General features: G+C 41.9%; 1 protein-coding gene across 4 annotated transcripts; it reads right to left on the reverse strand.

The window, feature by feature from the left end:
- Positions 1 to 614: 614 nt before the first annotated feature.
- zgc:136872 (uncharacterized protein LOC678524 homolog) lies at positions 615 to 19,478 on the reverse strand. Of its 4 annotated transcripts, none has more exons than XM_052085737.1 (22): positions 19,344 to 19,478; positions 16,009 to 16,263; positions 15,465 to 15,534; positions 15,252 to 15,370; positions 14,618 to 14,751; positions 14,358 to 14,532; positions 13,405 to 13,479; positions 13,165 to 13,250; positions 12,274 to 12,348; positions 12,051 to 12,207; positions 9,955 to 10,128; positions 6,074 to 6,085; positions 5,781 to 5,989; positions 5,653 to 5,698; positions 5,530 to 5,580; positions 3,804 to 3,861; positions 3,642 to 3,703; positions 2,491 to 2,559; positions 2,298 to 2,376; positions 2,047 to 2,163; positions 781 to 833; positions 615 to 711 (listed from the first exon to the last, which is right to left on the reverse strand). In XM_052085737.1, exons 2-22 carry the CDS (start codon positions 16,243 to 16,245, stop codon positions 685 to 687), a joined length of 2,085 nt encoding a protein of 694 aa, XP_051941697.1. In that variant the 5' UTR covers positions 16,246 to 16,263; positions 19,344 to 19,478; the 3' UTR covers positions 615 to 684. The 4 variants fall into 4 exon arrangements, with proteins under 4 accessions (XP_051941697.1, XP_051941698.1, XP_051941696.1 ...); XM_052085738.1 differs by having other exon boundaries at positions 9,955 to 10,121; positions 12,047 to 12,207; XM_052085736.1 differs by lacking the exon at positions 6,074 to 6,085 and having other exon boundaries at positions 9,943 to 10,128; positions 19,344 to 19,477.
- Positions 19,479 to 20,040: the final 562 nt, after the last annotated feature.

Below are 20,040 nucleotides of genomic sequence, written 5' to 3' on the forward strand. Positions count from 1 at the left end.
AGTCAATATTATATTCGCTTTCTGTTGTGATCATCTTGTTCAGTTGCTGGGAACGGGAGCTTATCCCAAATGACTTTGTGGGAAAACTGGACCTTAAACTGGTTGCCAGTCAATCACGGTGCACATCGAGACAATCATTCGGAATCACATTTGCAGTCCATGGGAATTGGACTCACACTGCCTGCACCAAAGTCAGGCAAACGTACCAGGTGTCATCAAGCCTTTTTGACAACAGACTTGCTTTGTGGGTACTGATTCATACAAAGGGCCTCCCAGTTTGGGACTTCAAAAAGGATAATGGTGACTTCGGCATGCCATAATGAACTCAACAGCAAACACGTTGGGAAAATATTTGTGTTGATTTGTATTTGCTGAGAAATTCTCATGATTGATGGAACTTGTTTTACATTTTACATGCAGTGGATTTTGTTATGTTAGGCACTATATATAGAAGTTGCAATTACAGAGAAAATGGTCATACAGACGTTTGAGTACAGATATAATTAAAGACATAGTGAACAATAACTGGAGGTTTTAACCCGACACCATCAAATACAGAAAGCAAGCATGGAACGGTCATTTTTATACCTTTTTTTGTGAACAAATTCTTCCCCTTCTTTTTTTTGTTTTGCTAACAATCAGCAGGCGCCTTGGTTTTGGTTTTCAACTCATTCATCTTGAACTTCAGGTGCACATTGAAATTTGCATCCACTGGAAAACAGAAATATGTAATTAAATTATGTTAAGGCATCCCACAGGATGACACGTGGTCTTTCATACCTCAGATTCAGGAAGTGTCAGCGTCATTCCATCAGAAAAACGTTGAAAGATTTCTAATAATGAAAAAGGAAAAAAAAAATATTTCAACAAACATATGACAGCATATTAAAACATATTACAGCTTAGAATACTATGTCGGGGAATCTGATACACAATGGGCCCTATTTTCGTGTCCAGCGCGAGTCTAGTGCTCATTTGCGGATGATACCACTTTCTTTTATAAATGATGTCCTACAAGGCAGCGAGGATGAGTTTTCCCAAAATTATCTAGTGGTTCAAATGCAAACACATTGTCTTTAAATGATTGCAAAACCAACTACTATATATTCCGCACTATAAGGCGCACCTAAAAGCATTTCATTTTCCCAAAACCCGACAGTGCGCCCTATAATCCGAATCACCGTATATATGGTGTTACAGAGTCTCTATATTCCCCATTGAGCTGTTTTCCTGTTCATGTTCCAATGTCATTTAGTGGTGATGATAAGCAGGAACCAATTTAACCTAAAAGAATTCTGCTTGACACCAACTGACATGTGCATTCACCAACACACACTCGAACTACTTTGTGAGCTCTGCGCAGCCCTTATGAAACGAATATAATACCAAAAGCAGAGTTGCTTATTGGCAAAACGAAGGAAGGAGACAAGCAAGGCTAATAAGTATATTTGGCCCGTTGTGGGTGTGAGCACAAGAGGTTTGTGTGCCTTTTTGTTGAATCAATGGTCTTCATAACTTGTGCCTTTAATTTATTGTTTTGTAATGCCATCTGCATTTATATGTTTCATGACCGTATTTGTGACTAGTTTTTTATTACAGCTACAGCTCTGTATAAACCAAGCTGTATGATATTACAGTATATTGTTTTCCCTTTGCTGTAGCTTCATCTAGTGGAAGCACAGCGCAACTGCAGCCACTATTGTAGCTTCTATTCTATGCGCCTTATAATGCAGTGCATCCTATATAAGAAAACAGGTTCAAAATAGGACATTCTTTGAAGGTGCGGCTTATAATCCGAAGTGCCTTATTATGCAGAAAATACGGAATATGATTTTTAGTTGCAGGAATATAGACGTGGAGGCAACATTGACTGTGCAGGAAACAGAGATTGAAAGGATTAATTAAATTATTTTTTAAACCATTTTGATGGATTGACACAGAACATGGCAAAGCCAAATACATTCGAACACGTCAAAGGCATCCCAAACTACTGCTTAGGAAAATGAACAAAAACAGCATATGACAGTAATAGCAGACTCCACCCACTTTTCATACAGACGAGGCGAAGAGCGAGAGTGATGAAGTTCTCCATTGTTACACCTCCAGAGGAAGACCCATAGCGTAAGGTCACGATTTTCAACATGTTATTGCTGACCCTTATTCCTGAAAACAGGTCGACAAAGAAGGGGCATTGAATGTCTTTTGATAGAAACGGAAGACAGTACATGAACCCGATGGAAGCAAGGTAATCGCCAAACACGGTTTATCAACAAAATCAAAAGGTATACTGACTGTACCTAAAGCATCGGCAGCATTCCTCATCTCACTCAGGGAAATTGTTCCATTTGCTGACACATCAATACGATGGAAAAGTTGCTGGAGAAATCATAAATCATAACTGATCAACAACTACTGTACATTATATTGAGAGAAATATTGAAATCCTTTGTCTGTTTACTTTTTCCTGAGAGCAAAGAAAGATGCGTTTACCTTGTACGAAACAACCTTCTTCCACAAACTATAAAGTTCCCCAGAATTCAGTTTTCGGGTGGTAGTTGTCTTTGCAAAGTCATGTCAAGGTGAAAGATGTTTCACACATTTTCCGTGCAGGTTGTGGCTTGTGATTTTACTGCATTTGCTGATGGCATCCAAGACTGGAATGAACTGGCAATCTGCCACAACATGCCCAAACCTATCCCAGGTCACTTTGGGGAAGAGATAAGGTACATCTTTGCTCAATCACCAGTCAACAGGGCACGAAAAGGCAAACCTTCACGTTGGCCTTTGCATCTATGGGCAGTTTATTTTGGAGTTCGTCTGAAATGCACAATTTTGGAACCTGGGTTCAAATGAGCAAAGTCAACAAAGAAAGGTATTCAAATCCTGATCCTTATGACAATAAGGTAAACCTCTAACCAAGATAGGCCACTCACACGCTGTCATTTGAAGCAAACCATATTTTGGCAGGTGTCGGGCGAAATCCCTGTCGCTTGAACATCAGCGCTTTACAGTAATTGGCACGTTTGTTCGACTATAAAAATTTCATCATCAAAGAGAGCAGGCTATTTTCAACACATTGGATTGGTCGAGAATTTGAACACCATGTATGTGGACTGGCCAATCATGTAGCTTTGTGAAAAAACTGTGCGGTTTTGACCCAAGGACAGCATTTTATAATTATATTCCTCTGATTATCATGTTTTTATGGCCCCTGGGGATGTTGCCTGACTTCTGTGCAAGCAGCGTAGGTTCAGTTCTACTCCTAGATCTTGGACTGACTGGTGGCCAGTCCCGGGTGTCATCTGCTTTGTGGTAGCTGGGATGGGCTTCAACTCACCCGTGACCCTGAACATAGTCTCCGTTATTAATGTGGATTGGAATGCATGACGTGCAAAATGATGAATTGATGGCTTTTAAAACTGGTCAGTGGCCTCATTGAACAATTCCAACGAGTGGCATAAATACATTCCTCTATCCTCATCCACAGTAGATCCAGTTCAGAACCAAAAACGTAACTATTGGGCTGGTGTATCCCATGATGTGATGAGTAATGATGAATTCAGTTTTGGGTTTTTTTTTTTTGGGGGGGGGGGTTTGTCTTGACCTGCCTGACTTAGAAAATAGCCAAAAAAAAAGGATACACTCATCATAACAACCATGCTGCGGCATGCATCAATGCTGAAGCCCCCAGTTTTCAAGTCACCTAGGAAAAATGGGAAAAGAATCCCAACACCATATCAGAACCATACAAGGGAATTCCCTTGACAGCCTTTGTGAGGGAAAAAAAAGTGTCCCACCCTTACCTTCCAAGATTTTATCATTGAGGAACTTCTGAAGCAGTTCGGCATCCATTTCATCAGACTGAAATGAAATAAGATGATGTGATGAACTTTTTGAAATTACAAATCAGCTACATGCTTGCCAGTAGCGGCAAAAAAATCATTATATATAATACATACACACGCGCGCAGAGAGAGAGAGAGAGAGAGAGAGAGAGAGAGAGAGAGAGAGAGAGAGAGATTATAGTTAATACACAACATACACAACATTCATCCTGTTGTCTTTGTCTCATTATTCTTGTCATCAGGCGTTCTTTTGCACCACATGCAAGGAGAGGGACTAAAACTGCACCCATCATGCTTTACGTCCAGGGTGCTATTGTTTATTTTACTTTTGAGGATACCATTTAAATTTGTTATTTTCACTATTGATTTATCATTTATGTGCAGCACTTTCTGACAACTGCGTTTGCTCTGCAGCACTGTATGAATAAAGTTGTGACGAGTTTTAATGACGGTAATTGATTACAATGACATTGGAAATGTTCTTATCCAAATATTCTCCTCTGGAAATATGTTGAACTGACTCCACTGACTTGAATAGTGCTCGTACGCCGCTCTGCATTGTGGGTTGGCCCAAACATATTTGACGTGAGTGGGAACGTAAACCACAGTTTCCTGGACAGGTTACTTGCTGTGTATTTGTCAAAAACATGTTGAAAATACAAGAAGCTGCTGGTTTGGATCGATTTACGAAAACAATGAAACCTGCTGCTTCTGATGTGTGATAAAAATACAAAGGAATGTGAGTGTGTTTTCTTTTTAAACTTTGTTTTTATGGTCGAGTGGTAAGCACGTCGGCCTCACAGTGCAGAGTTGCAGGGTTCAATTCCGGCTCCGGTCTTCCTCTGTGGAGTTTGCATGTTCTCCCCGTGCCTTTGTGGGGTTTTCTCCGGTTACTCTTGTTTCCTCCCAAAAACATGCATGGCAGGCCGATTAAACACTATAAATTGTCCCTAGGTCTGAGTGTGAGCATGGATGGTTGGTTGTCTATGTATGTCTTGCAATTCGCTGACAACTACCCCGCCTACTACCCGATGATACCTGGGATAGGCTCCAGCACGCCCTCTGACCTTTGTGAGGATAAAGCGGATCACCAAATGGATGGATGTTTTTAGTCCGCTCCAGCTAGACAAGATATCATCGTACACTAAACTAACATGTCGACAATTGCATACACTGATACAACTTATAACAGAACATCATCTTTGATAGTTCCCTTTAACACACACATGGCTGTGTGTGGCCCGACTGAAGGAGGGAAAGCAAATGGATTCCGGATATATATTCCAATCTTTCATTTTTGCCCTTTTCAATGTGACTTCCGGGTAGGAGGGAGTCACGCTCGCGCTCTCTATTGATGATAGACACTCACTGAACAAATACAGTTCCAAAAGTTATGATCACATTCAAAGTTGAAATGATGTTGACATGAAACACAGTTGTCTGCCAACTGCAAAGAACAGTTTGAATCCTCATGCCAACAAGTGATTCATTCAGCAGAACAGTGCCAACGCGCTCTTTCAAGGAAATGTGAGTTTACCTTACAAAGCAAAGAAAGGCCACACCTCAAAAGTGCACGGATTTTAGCTGATTAAATATGTTGCAATGACAATAATCTGTCGTCAATATTTACCTGATTCTTGCCAGTTAAAATAAAATGTATGTTGCGACTCAAATGCATGATTACCTTGTTAAATATTTGCGAGAAGAACTTCATCTTATCGTCAGCATCCCCGGGCTACAAAACAGGTAATGTTAAAACCACACATTCACATTCACATTCAATCAAATAAAAAGCTTGCATCACAACCTCTTCTCCTTCGTTAGGTCCGTATGTATGACCACCAGAAGTTTCACTGTGGAGTTATATTTTGCAAAGGTAAAGGGGTAGACTGGAATGCAAGCACACATTTTCAGAGGCACTACAAAGAGACTTACTGGATATGGGCCTCTGCCTTGGAGAGGATGGTCAGTATGAAGGAAGCAGTCTCGTTGTGCTTGAAAGTTGACGGTACAATCAGGTATTCCCCGGGCTCCAACATGACGAGCTCCATCACCTCCCGAGCGTTGACATAGTTTTTAGTCTGCACCACTGGTTTGTTTCGACTGAAGAAAGCTGCTGGAAACTTCCCACTCTGCGCCTTCAACTGTAATTCGGTTTCACACGTGACATTTCGAGTAAAGCTCTGTCATAAAATGAGATGACATGATACTGACGGAAGTATACTCACTTCTTCTGGTACCTAGAATTTGATGGAAATTGGTTCACGTTGGGGACAAAAACAAAAACAAAAACAAAAAAAAACAGTTATTCATCATTACTTATATATGACTAATATATATATATATATATATATATATATATATCTTATTATAGCGGCTGGATAGCTCAGTTGGTAAGGCATCGGTTTGGCATACGGGAGACGGTGGTTCGAATCCCGCTTGGGGCAAAAGAATGAGCACATAACACCATCCAGTGTGGGTCCTTGGGCAAGATCCTTCACGCTAATGCCTACCTCATACAATGATGAGAGACAATAAAACGAATGACATGCCGGCTCAGACGTCGCCCGGCCAAACAAGGTCTGCGTCAGGTGCTGGGGAACCAGAGCACCTTGATGAAAAATGGGCTACTGGAACAAAGCGGAGATGGGCGAGATGCGATAACATGGCTCTGTTGGAATGCTACTATTCAAGCAACCCTAGTCAGAGGGGTTACATGCAGAGAATGTGGGCTAAATGGTTTCTTCGAAACCCACAGTCACGGTTGACCACGAAACAACTAGTAGCTCAGTGTTCCAACATCCACAAACGGCAACTGCTGTCACAACTTGAGATTGATGAGGTACAACGCAGGTTCCATGGTGAAGGGCCCCAGGCTGCCAGATCAGAAGAGGAGGTCATACAAGAGATTGGGAGGCAAGCCCCAATGAATGCAGATGATGAGATTGGGTGGCCAGCCCCAATGAATGAAATGCTGAGCAAGGCAGCAACTGACCTGAAAGCTAAGATCATGGCGAGAATGAAAGCTGGGCAACCTAGAAACCGATTACAACGGCTATGTGAAGTACCATCTGAAAGTCTCATAGAAAGTGTGAATGCAGCACTGAGGGCGATCCCTACCGTAACGATCACAGAAACCAATGAGCTGATATACGCTTCAGCATCAGTGATCCTGGAGACTCTGGGCTATAAGAGCAACCATGGAAGCCATGAGATACGTTACCCACCATGGAAAAGACGGTTGGAGGCTAAGATCAAGGCGGCCCGGAAAGATGTGAATCAATTGACGGAGGCCCAGAGAGGTGTGATGAAAAGGCCGATACCCGAGAGGTACATCCAGATGACCATACCTGAAGCACTCGAAACTGCCAAACAAAGGCTCCAAGCCTTGTCCAGTCGCCTAAAGCGTTACACGAAAGAGAATGAGGCCAGACGAATAAACAGGCTGTTCGCAACACAACCTGCGAAAGTATACGCTCAGTGGCAGGGTCCTAACAACAGAGCTGACCCACCAAGACTGGAAACTGAAAGGTACTGGAAAGGCATATGGGAGAAGGAGGTTGCACATCACAGCAGTGCACAATGGCTGGTGACCCTGAGAGAGGAGCACAGCAACCTCCCTGAACAGAACCCAGTTACCATAACAGTGGCAGACATACAGGAAAGAGTCTCAGATATGAAGAACTGGACAGCACCAGGCCCGGACATGGTTCACACCTACTGGCTAAAGAAACTCACAGCACTCCATGAGCGCCTAGCAGTACAAATGAACCAGCTGCTGAGAGATGGGACTCATCCAGAATGGCTAACCGAAGGGCGTACGATCCTGATCATGAAGGATCCCTCGAAGGGTGCAGTCCCACCCAACTATCGGCCAATAACCTGTCTCTCCACAACATGGAAGCGCATGTCAGGCATCATTGCGGCTAAGATAAGTGGACACATGGATCAATACATGAACGAAGCGCAGAAGGGCATTGGTAGAGATACCAGAGGAGCCAAACATCAGCTCCTGGTTGACAAAACAGTCGCACAAGACTGCAGGTCCCGACGTACCAACCTGTGCACAGCTTGGATTGATTACAAGAAAGCTCGATGCCACATACATGGATCACTGAATGCTTGGAGTTGTATAAGGTGAACAGGACCCTAAGAGCCTTCGTTGCGAACTCGATGAGGATGTGGAAAACCACACTTGAAGCCAATGGCAAGCCACTTACCCAAGTGTCCATCAAATGTGGCATATACCAAGGTGATGCACTCTCCCCACTGCTGTTCTGCATAGGACTGAACCCCCTAAGCCAAGTAATCACCAAGACAGGCCATGGATACCGCCTCAGAAATGGAGCTACAATCAGTCACCTCCTCTACATGGATGACATAAAGCTATATGCTCCACACAACCAGGATCTACAGCAGCGACATCGGGATGTCATTCGGGCTTGAGAAATGTAGTCGGATGGTGACTAAGAGAGGAAAGGTAGTCCGCACTGTAGGGGTCTCACTCCCTGAAGGAACAATAGCAAACATTGAGGACAGCTACAAGTACCTTGGTATACCACAAGCCAATGGCAACCTCGAACTGGCAACAAGGAAAGCGGCTACGGCCAAATACCTCCAGCGAGTGAGGCAAGTCCTAAGAAGCCAGCTCAATGGCAAGAATAAGACCCGGGCAATAAACAGCTATGCCCTGCCAGTGATCAGATACCCTGCAGGAATAATAAGGTGGCCAAAGGAAGAGATTCAGACCACGGACGTTGAGACCCGAAAGCTCCTAACCATGCACGAGGGTTCCATCCCAAATCCAGCACCCTGAGACTGTACGCAAGCCGAAAGGAAGGAGGCCGGGGACTAGTGAGTGTGAGAGCCACTGTCCAGGATGAAACATCCAAGCTCCATGAATACATCAAGGAGAAGGCTCCAACGGATGACGTACTCAGAGAATGTCTCAGACAATGGGGAACAGAAGATGAGGCGCTGGAAGAGGGACCATCATGGGAGGACAAGCCCCTACACGGGATGTACCACCGGACCATAACTGAAGTGGCTGATCTCAAGAAGTCCTATCAGTGGCTAGAGAGGGCTGGCCTGAAGGACAGCACAGAGGCACTCATCCTGGCTGCTCAGGAGCAGGCCTTGAGCACCAGAGCCATCGAGGCCCAGATATACCACACCAGACAAGACCCAAGGTGTAGGTTGTGCAAAGAGGCACCTGAGACGATCCAACACATAACTGCAGGGTGTAAGATGCTGGCACGGAAAGCCTACATGGAACGCCATAACCAGGTGGCTGGCATAGTCTACCGAAATATCTGTGCGGAGTATGGACTGGAAACCCCAAGGTCAAAATGGGAAACACCTCCGAAGGTGGTGGAGAATGACAGAGCGAAGATCCTGTGGGACTTCCAGATCCAGACTGACAAGATGGTAATGGCGAACCAACCAGATATCGTGATCATAGATAAAGGGCAGAAGAAAGCCGTTGTAGTGGATGTAGCGGTCCCAAGTGATGGAAACATCAGGAAGAAGGAACATGAGAAACTCGAGAAATACCAAGGGCTCAGAGAGGAGCTGGAGAGAGCCTGGAAGGTAAAGGTGACAGTCGTGCCTGTGGTGGTCGGAGCACTCGGGGCAGTGACCCCAAAACTAGATGAGTGGTTTCAACAGATCCCGGGAACAACATCGGACATCTCAGTCCGGAAATGTGCAGTGCTGGGAACAGCAAGGATACTGCGCAGAACCCTCAAGCTTCCTGGCCTCTGGTAGAGGACCCGAGCTGAATAAGGGACGGACACCACCTCAGTAAATACAAATACAGTGGAACCTCCAACCTAAAACTAAATTCCAGTTGATTTTATTGACTTTGAATTTGTTCTTATAAATAATCGTGTCACAATTTCAATCACCTAAACCCAGCTAATCATGCGGTGTACATTTCTTCTATTCTTTTTACCAATAAGTCAATTAAGCTGAGCTATTTTATTTGTTGAATGATGTATTCGGAACTGTTTTGTTCATTTGACTTTTGGCTCAGCATCATTATTTCAGTATGGTTCCCGTATTTGAATAATGGCAGTATTAGTATGAAACTTGCTACTACTGTATTGACCTTAAAGACTGCGAATCCAATGTGAATGTTCTTGACCAGGGCTCTGTTTCTTTTGTCCGGCTTTTGCATGAGCGACACCAGCATGTTTTTTTCCCCACGTTTGGAAGCAGATTCATTGTGAAGTTGGCCAATATGGACTCGATACTGTGGATTAGTCCAGAAGCTCTCTGTAATGTAAACAAACAATTTGTCAATTTTTCCAATAGCCTGTTTTTTTTTTGTTTGGGGGGGGGGTGATAAGCAAAACTGCATGAGCACACTAAAAAACACACTCACACTCATCGCGCTGCAACCTGCATCGACACCCATACCAATGTGTCTTTTGTTAGTACAATTTCTATTTATTGAAAAATTATGAAAGGTTTTCCAAAATAGTAGACATTTCATTGCGAAACTGTTCTGCAACAAAAACAACTGAGACAAAGGACTATATTGCTACCAATATCCTCCTGATTCAAATGCGTGATTCAAATCACGTATTGAGTAAGATTCTTCTCTGTGATGCAATTTGGAGTAGTCATTACAATTTACCAGTCACTACAGTGTAGTGATGTAAATTGTAATGACTGGAAGCATGGGTAAGACATTTTCTGTCTACAAAGTGATTTTGTGAGTTTCGTATGAAAGCAATTGAACCTGGAATAAAATATGGCGAGGGAGCAAAATTATCTTTATAAAGATGAGTGTTGGAGTTTGCATGTTCTCCCCAGGGCTGCATGAGTTCTCTCCCGGTACTCCGGTTTCCTCCCACATTCCAAAAACATGTATGGCAGGCTGATTGGATGCTCTAAATTGTCCCTAGGTGTGAGTGTGAGCGTGGATGGTGTTTCGTTTGTGTTTGCCCTGCGATTGGCTGGCAACCGGTTCAGGTTGTTCCCCGCCTACTGTCCAAAGACAGCTGGGATAGGCTCCAGCACACCTCGCGACCCTTGTGAGGATAAAGTGGATGGGAAAATGGATTGATGGATGAAGATGGATGAGTGTTGGCTGGTAGGCTGAGGCAAGGGCCTATGTTTGAACCTAAGAAACATCTTAACACAATGTATATGTATGCTGTCTGACTGATTTGTAAAAAAGCAACAAGCTATGAGCTCCAACTCCTTGATCGAGAAGGTAATAAGTACCAATATAACTGATTTTTGGAATGAGGTGAAGGGTCTTAACAATGTAGGATTATACCCACATTGCACTGTATTTGGTATCTCATGATTTCTGAGCTGTGGTGACGGCACTACATCACCTAATTTAATTGTGTTAAAAGCGATGTTTATGCGCCTGATAAGGTTGAGTGCATTGATTTTAAGGCATTTTTATTCACATGAGGTGACGCAAACTATGATTAAACCGTCAGTTCACAAAACAAGGGGTTTGGATCACATCACTACTGAACAGATGAAATATGCCAGAATGAGATGAGTCCCGTTGCTGCCATTTGCTTCAATGCCTTCTTAATTCATGAATATATGTCTTTTTAGTTCCAGTGATACAGGATAAATCAGATAAAGTTGGCTTTTCCCAATGACTATAGACCAGGGGTAGGAACTCCGATTCCACGAGAGCCATATCGTGCCTGTTTTAGATCCCTCCTTACTCCAACACACCTGATTCAATTGATCCTGATCGTTTCAGGCTTATACAGAGCTTGCTGATGGGCTGATTATTTGAATCAGATGTGTTGAAGTAGGGATAGATCTAAAACAGGCAGGAGGATATGGCTTTCGAGGAACTGGAGTTCCCTACCCTTGCTATAGACAAAAAAATCGCCCTTGCCAGAATGCTGTGAGCTGTGGAGATGATTTCCTCGACTCACAACTAATTTGGCTTCAAAGCAAAGCATGTCACAGACCTTTCTATCAGCCTGACCACCTGTAATACTTGAATTACTAAGAATTGGTTTAGTAGTCTCCTCTAAGGTCAATGATTATTTTGTTGTTTGGTGAATATGAGCATATGTTTACATTTTAAATATTTTGTATGTAGTGTCTTCTTTTATGTTGATAATGGAGTTTGGAATCAAGTTTGTATATAGGTAGGTAGTTGTAGGTCAGTTGGTAGCTATGCACTGAAGTCAGTCCAGATATTCCAAAAGTACCAAGATTATTCAAGCATCCTCCAGCTGTTTTCCCAGCAAGCCATCTCCCCTCATAGTAGGACGTGTTCCAATGGCAGGACGAGTTTCCATCAATGAAGTCGGGACACATACAGCAGATGTCAAGATCACTATAAAATCTACAAAATTCGCTCAGGCTCATCCTGTGCGAATGATTGTTTGGTTAGAATCACTGATGAGTGTTACCACTTGAATCTGGAGGCGCTTACCAAAACTCCCCATTGTCAACCACAGAAAGACACAGAGCTCGATCTTGTGGGCTCACAGTTTCCCACAAAGGTGACCTGGTAATTTGGAGAAGAGGCATCATTTAAAACTGCTCACTCTTCAACAAGTAAAATGCAGCACACATCTACAAAATACCAGAGACATTATCATGTGATGAGTGCAACCCATAAAGATCTGCACTCTGGTGTACACTATATTTTGTCGTTTCGTATATAATATGAAATATACCAAATACCAGTACTCTTTTGGCATCCTTCGTTGTGTTATTGCAGTGGTACAGTATCCTTAAATGTGAAGTAAAGCACTCGTACACAGTTCTTTTCCTTTCAGCATATAAAATTTATCGTGTAACTAAATTTGAGATGTCCAGCATTACTTGATCATGTTCCTTTTCCGGGGATTTTATTTTGTGTCTGGGAGGAACGACAGCAATCGCAATTCCTCGCTGAATTTGCCTTTTCACAAACATTCAATCATGACAATTTTAGCGGCGCATCTGATTCAATATTTATCTATAGTCTAACACTTTAACGTTACTTAACCTTAAAATAAAACATTTTCATTGATTAATTGATGTCTTTAATTGTTTACATTTCCAAAAACCATTCACAAAATCAAATTTTATACGCTGTATGTCAGCTTTGAATTTGGCTGGAATTTATCATTTTGGCCTTTACGCATTAGTATATGAGGATAATACAAAAAAATGAAAGGGCACCTAATGGCATATTCCAGGCATAATTAAGACTTCAGCCTGGATTTACGCTCCTTTATATGGCTTAAAAAATCATGATTTTATTTTCTCTTATCAGCAAATAATTTCAAAGTCAAATCACGAATGACAGTGATTGCTTTGTCCTGATGGGACTTACCGATCACTCCAGTCTCCATTCCACTCCCCCCTGCCCCAGGGGTTTAACAAACGCACCAGACATACTGCTTGGCCCCGGCTCATTATCTGTTCCGTAAAGTCAACAGAGAACACTGCGTTAGTTGTCCACTCAGACATTTCTAACCCTAAACACTTTCAGACCAAACTTAACCACAGATGGTCGGGTTCTATACTTTCTGTTCCAACTTTAATGCTCAAAACACAAGTCACAAGAGTTTACCTCTCTGACCCCTGTGACTGTGTATGCGTGACCTTGGACCAATCCATTTGGCAAAACAGTGTTGGCCGGTGTCTCCTACAAGTCAGAGCAAGCATGTTTTAAGTCATCACATAATCCACCATTACAGAATAGCAAAACGGCATTTTAATTTTTTATATACCGGTACTTCCTCGTATTTGACAAGATGTGGCGTCACAGACTTTGCCTTCATGGGCTCTTATAACAATAAGTTAATCTTACCCAAAGCTTTTCTTTTATGTGCGAGCTTATTCTCATAGCGTGAATTAAACTGACATTTATGATCCCTAAATGCCCTGGTAGTAAAGAATCTAGGCTTAAAGATTAGTATTTCTTCAATCTCCCTGGATTTAGGATAGAGAATAATTCATACATTAGCCATCGCAAAGTAAAGGTCTACAAAAGTGCAAACCAAAATAAGCCCACACGCAGTGAACGACATGAACAAAGGAACAACAAATAACAGGGTTGGACACAGCAGTTGTAAAGCACCTGACAAAGGGCATAGGAGGAATCAAGATGTTCTGGTGACGTGTCACCAAGCAACCAGAGCTTAAATACTGAAAGACACAAGGCCACACCCAGCCCTGTAACATAAGACAGGACCATAAAGTTACAGAATTGGCAGCCAGATTCGATTTCCCAACGGAGCGTGCAGTCCCGCACCCCTGAGTAGAATTTACAGGGAGATTGAGGAGTGTGATATCCTGTAGTTGGATGGTTGGTTAATTGAACCCTCTAGTTTGTCCCTCGGTGCGATGATAAGTGTAAATGATTGTTCGTCTATGTGTGCCCTGCGATTGGCTGGCAACCAGTTCAGGGTACCTACTGCCCAAAGACAGCTGGGATAGGCTCCAACACGTGGCAACCCTCGTGAGCATAGCAAGTTCAGGCAACGAATGGATGGATTTCTTGTGTGGTAGATTTATGCTTACCCCTTGAGGAGTGCCACATCCCATCAGTGAGTGCGATTTTCCGGCTCTGCATATAAGCTCCCAAAGGTCTTGCGGAGGATCTGACAGCTTGATACAAATGTGAACACCACCTGTGAAGTCCACCAACGCCTCATCGGGTGTTCCAGAACTCATGTCTGAATAGGAACCACACACTCTGACACAAGTACATTGAAATTACTTGCAAAGACTACAAAACTGAACAGATTTTATAGATGTGATTTAGACACATATGTCCATACTTAGCATAAGCTTTCTCCAACAAAGCAGGCCAAAATTCTGTTGGGTCCTTGGACCTCACAAAAAGCAGGTTGCCATTAATTGTTGGGAGCTTGTCATCAATGACAACATCTACCCATCTGCCAAATCTCCAGAACTGAAACGTGAGAGATTAAGTCAACAATGCAATACTTCTTCGTTTGAGTGTGCAGCAATCGTATGTTTAAATCACAATTTATTGTATTTTCCATTACAGGGGTCTGAGTTGCAATGGACCTGTGATTTTTTTCTTGCACAGCGACGTTAAGACATGTCATGTAGTACAAGAAGTCATACTCAATAACTGCTGTTAATTTTTTTTCATCTGATTGTTTTTATGGCAAACACAGTTAGTACTATTATTCATGATTATAGCAAAGGCATAATTACAGTAAATATTCATATTCCAATTATGACTTTACTTCTGTATTACCATCAGTGAGCGAGACGAGGTACAAACAAATTAGTGTTGCATCACCGTCAGAGGAACAGAATTATGTTGTAAACTGAGGGACTTCTGTATTCTGTTTATATATTTTTTTCAAAAACTGAATAGAATAGGAATAAAAACATGTTTTTCGTCATCTGAAGGGAAATGTCATTTCTCTGTATATTTACCCGAAAATGAAACAGTCCACAGTAGTCCTTCACAAAGTTTTGTTCAAAAGGCACGACATGCTGAAAAATAACTTTCTGGAATGTCAGTGCACCCAAAGATGCGAGAAACCAGCAGTTTCCTGAGAGAACACATTATAGGTGAATTGGTTATGTAGGTATACCAAGTTCCTGAAAGTTATTTGGAAACTGCATTGAATAAAGTCATGTTCTTACCAACCATGCCTTGACCAAAGTCAAACCTTGAGATACCATCGACAACAAAAGATGGATTGGGAACCAATTTCTGAAACAGACATGTTTGACGGATTGTGTTCACAACCCAATTTTGGACCAGAAATAAATGTAAAGAATTGTTCTGACTATGGATTTCAACAGAGCTGTCCTATTTACTCTTTGATTTTATGTTTTAAGACAATTGCAAAAGCACAGCCCAAAATTAAAGGACACATTCAAAGCCATTCAAACAGTTAAAAACAAAAACGTCCTTGAGTTAAAACCAAATGATTAAAGATGGACAATCTCAATTTCATTTTGGTGTTAAATAACTCACAATTTGACCAAAATTCAACCTGAAAATATTACAGCACTTGTTATTTATTTCATTATTCACAGCAATTAATTGGATAACTACTTTGTTCAATTGCACGCTACTAGTGCCAAAAATGTTACTTTTTACCTGTACACCCGCAACGAACTGCAATAAATTGTGTTCAAATTTTGAGGGTGCACCAAGAGTTTGGCAATAAAAAAAGCTTACCCCTGGTCTATGCCATTGCACTTGTTTCAGGTCGTCAGGTTTCAGTATGCCATTGCCAATGGATCTTATGTCTGGGGGGAACATTTCATCGATGTAGCGAACTTGCCGGTTGATGCAAAACTCTTTCAGTCTTTCGTACTCTTGTTTGAAGAACACCTCGGGATTGTCAACGGTCCCATAACCATCTCCTTTGTGACGTGCATTCAGGATGCTCATACACACGCCTGGAGGAGGCATTTCGCCAGTGATTTAGCTCTGTTGAAGAAGAGGAGTTCGAAGTGATTACACCAAACTTGCCGCCTTTGCCGTTCTTACTGTTGGATGAAGGTGACAGTTTAAAACATAATTACAGTTTGGTGGACATTAGTTGAGTTAATACTGCTTGCAGTAAGTCAGTCCCTACTGCAGTTCTTTATTCATTTATTAATCTTATGTATTTATTTATACTGAAGGTGACTTATAAATGGAATATGAACACCAAGAAATTGCTTAGTTTGGAAGTCAGAGTTCAACTTCATCCAACCATCAATCAATCAATATTTATCCTATCCAAATTGACTCCAGCGAAACATTGGTTAGACGTCAGTCAATCAGAGCACACACTGACAAACGACCATTTTCACAAACAAAAGCCGAACAAAACCACAAGTTGACCAGCATGAGGAAGCGGTTTGCGGTCAAACTGTCAGGTTCCCACGGACTTGAAAATAAGAGCGGCAAAGGACATTATTTTATCCATCCATTTTCTAATTTGTTTTATCCTCACAAGGGTCACGGTGTGGGTCTGTTTGGTCTGGAGCCTATCCTAGCCGTCTTCGGGCAGCTGGAGGGGGGTGGGGTGAATCAGTTGCCAGCCATGAATGTTCCAACCCTTTGTCGTTGGAGGCTGCACCTTTTATATTTGCATTGAGAAATGCATCCATCCATCATCCATTTTCTAATCCGCTTATACTCACAAGGGCCGCCGTGGGGCATGCTGGAGCCTATTCCAGCTGTCTTTGGGCAGTATCTGTCTTTGGGCAGCACCCTGAACTGGTTGCCAGCCAATCGCCGAGCACACAGAGACAAACGACCATGCAGGCTCACACTCGCACCTATCGGGACAATTTTTGAGTGATCAATCAGCCTGCCATGCATGTTGGTTTTCTGCGGAGTACCCGGAGAAAACCCACGCAGGCCCCAGGAGAACATGCAAACTCCACACAGGAAGGCCGGAGCTGGGATCTAAACAAAGACCTCTGAAATGTGAGGTCGACACGCTAACCACTGGGCCGTCCAACATTATTCTTGTATTATAAATGATAATGATTACGCAGTTGGAAAAAATTGTTTGATTCCACATAAACACGTCTTGTTATGTATGATAACATTTCTTCCCAAGTAGTTTAATTGAATTGGTGTCTTGAGTAACAATAGAAAAAAACAATTCTCTAAGCTCTTCTGATGTAGATAACTTTCTCTGTAAACTGACTTCATTCTTGCGATATTTGAGAAAGATGGCAAGGTGGTCAACTGGTTAGTACGTTCGCCTGTCAGAGTAGAGGTGCAGGGTTATATTCTGACCCCGGCTCCCTGTATGGAGTTTGCATGTTCTCCGCATGTATGTGTTTTCTCCAGGTACTCCGGATTCCTTCCAAAAACAGGCTAATGGAACACATTAAATCATTACGTCGATCGTGATCGACCGGTAGATCACGGACTGGTCCCAAGACGATCGGGAGGGGTGTAGAGGAGAAAAAAAACAAACAACCATTTGTCATGTTAGTAATATATTTTTTGTGTGAATGTACTCTGCACCCTAATCATCTAATCAGTCTCATTTTTCACAAAAAGTATTAAAACATAAAATAAACATAAACATAAAATAAAGCAGGTAAATCTTTAACCTACGGTGGCGCGATGACCTGCGTCATCGAAAGTTGTTCGCGCTGAGCAGTCTGCAATTGCAGCTTGTGATCAGTCTTGTCTTTTATGTTGTCATTATTCTCATTCAGTTTGTTTCGTGTACAATTCACAGAGGGGACGGGCAAAGAATGGGAATCAAGAGGGCCGAGGGAAGCACTTTAAAACGGTATGTGTGAGCTACGATAGATAACAGGCTGCTAAATCCGTCGCATGCTGAGCCACCTCACTGATTGTGCATACCAATCACAAAGTAACAGCGGGTCTGGGAGGGGGATAAGTGGTTGTAACAAAAACAAGAAGCGCCAAAGTCAGGGGAAACAAAACAAAAATGGCCATACCAGTGGATGAATGCATGAACATCAAAATTAATTAATTCGTTTTCTGCATCTTGTATTTTATGCAAAAACAACAAGTCAACGCCATGTTGCCGTCTGTGGCAATTATCGAGATAACAGGGCTCAGCGGGTCAAAACAAGGCGCATGCCAGTAACGACATCTTCATCCGGTGCCATGATTGGTCAAAATTAAAGTTTGCCACATTGCCCAATCAGATCGAAATATAATGAATTTCCCGACCTACCCAAACAGATCACATTGGAGCAGCCCTTGAGTGATTCACATCATTAGCAACCTGGGTCTTGCCTGGTTATGTTGTCGACTTAAGGCCAACGTTTTGGGTGATTCCAATTTTTTGTTTCACTAACTTTGCTGCCTCAGCGTTTTTAGCTGCATTTTATGTTCAAGTTTCCATTATATTCTGTAAAACAATAATTCCAACGTGTTTTTACTTATAATGTGTGTCAAGTCAAAATATTTACATCGACACTTCTTCAGAACTGAACTTAACTCAGAAATACCATTTATTTAAAAAATTAATCTTTTAACATTTTAACCATCAAGATTGATGAAACTTGAATTCTGAATCACTGTCAGAAATTTTGGACACAACTGTGCTTGTCATTTCCACCCTTAAAGAAAGCACATCAAGCTGTCATTCATATGACAAGATGAATCAAGTTAACAAAGTGATTGAGCCAGTTTTACCGCTCCAAGAATATTAAGCAGGCGTTAGGGTTATGTCAGGTTAATAAAACAATGGCTGATGTCAAATTTGACATTTGGATGCATATATGTCACTAATGACAACACACCTTGCTGCTAACCATTTTGTTGTTCTGAAACAAAAAAAAAATCCAAGTATAAGGTGGTTTCATTTGCGAAGCGGCATGGATGCTCTTGCCGATCAAGCTCACCTATAGATCACATATTTGCATTACATTCAATATCTGCAATCACAACACAGTGCTACTCAACATCTCAATTAAAAAACAAGACTGAAAGCCCACCTTCATAAAAAACATTTTGCTTTTTTTTAATTAAAGTTCAAATGTAGCTAAAATATCACATAGTAAAATCTTTGAATAACTTACCAGGGAAGAGAGGTTGTGTGTAGAGTTGTGTTATGTTGTGTTGTGTGCCGGTGGATGAGATTGCATTAGAAGGCTAGATTTGTTGTGGTATGTAATACCAGCATATCCCTGAGGCTCCACAGCAATGAATATGTTAATAATCTCTGAAGCACCGCCTATGACGCCATTAAAAAAGTAAACAAAACACAATCCGCTTTCATTTTGGTAGGGTGTTGTTGCATGTTGTATGCAACCTGCCCCGGCTTGTTCAAGGTTTCGCAATAGTTTGCTCTAAATACACAGAGCCATACCAACATGTACAAAATAAATTAGTTATAGTTGCTTACTTGAATGACACACAAAAACCACCACTACAATTTTTAACTTTATAGTGTATTCTACTAACAAATTGTCATAACATAGTTATTGATTTGACATTGACATTCATTACGAAATTAATTTCACCTATTCTTGTACGGTTATACAGTAATCCCTAATTTAGCGCGGTTAATAGGGACCAAAACCACCCGCGATGAACAAAAATCTGCGACGTAGCAACCAATTAACAAATTTTTTTTAAGTGTGCAAACGGTCTGCGAGAAGCTGTGAAAGTCAGCAAAACAACAGCGAGTCACATACAGCAAAATATACAGGACTGTACTCCATGTATATGATTTTTTTTTTTTTGGATGAATGTGTTTGAAAAAATCTGCGATGC

The sequence above is a fragment of the Hippocampus zosterae genome, chromosome 14 (assembly GCF_025434085.1).
Source record: "Hippocampus zosterae strain Florida chromosome 14, ASM2543408v3, whole genome shotgun sequence".
Lineage (NCBI taxonomy): Eukaryota > Metazoa > Chordata > Actinopteri > Syngnathiformes > Syngnathidae > Hippocampus > Hippocampus zosterae.

Coding starts and splice junctions, on each gene's coding strand:
- zgc:136872 (XM_052085737.1), bottom strand. CDS start 16,245: ATGCCTCCTCCAGGCGTGTGTATGAGCATCCTGAATGCACGTCACAAA. Junction 5,581..5,652: donor GACCTAACGAAGGAGAAGAG/GTTGTGATGCAA, acceptor CCTGTTTTGTAG/CCCGGGGATGCTGACGATAA. Junction 3,862..5,529: donor TCTCGCAAATATTTAACAAG/GTAATCATGCAT, acceptor ATTTCATTTCAG/TCTGATGAAATGGATGCCGA.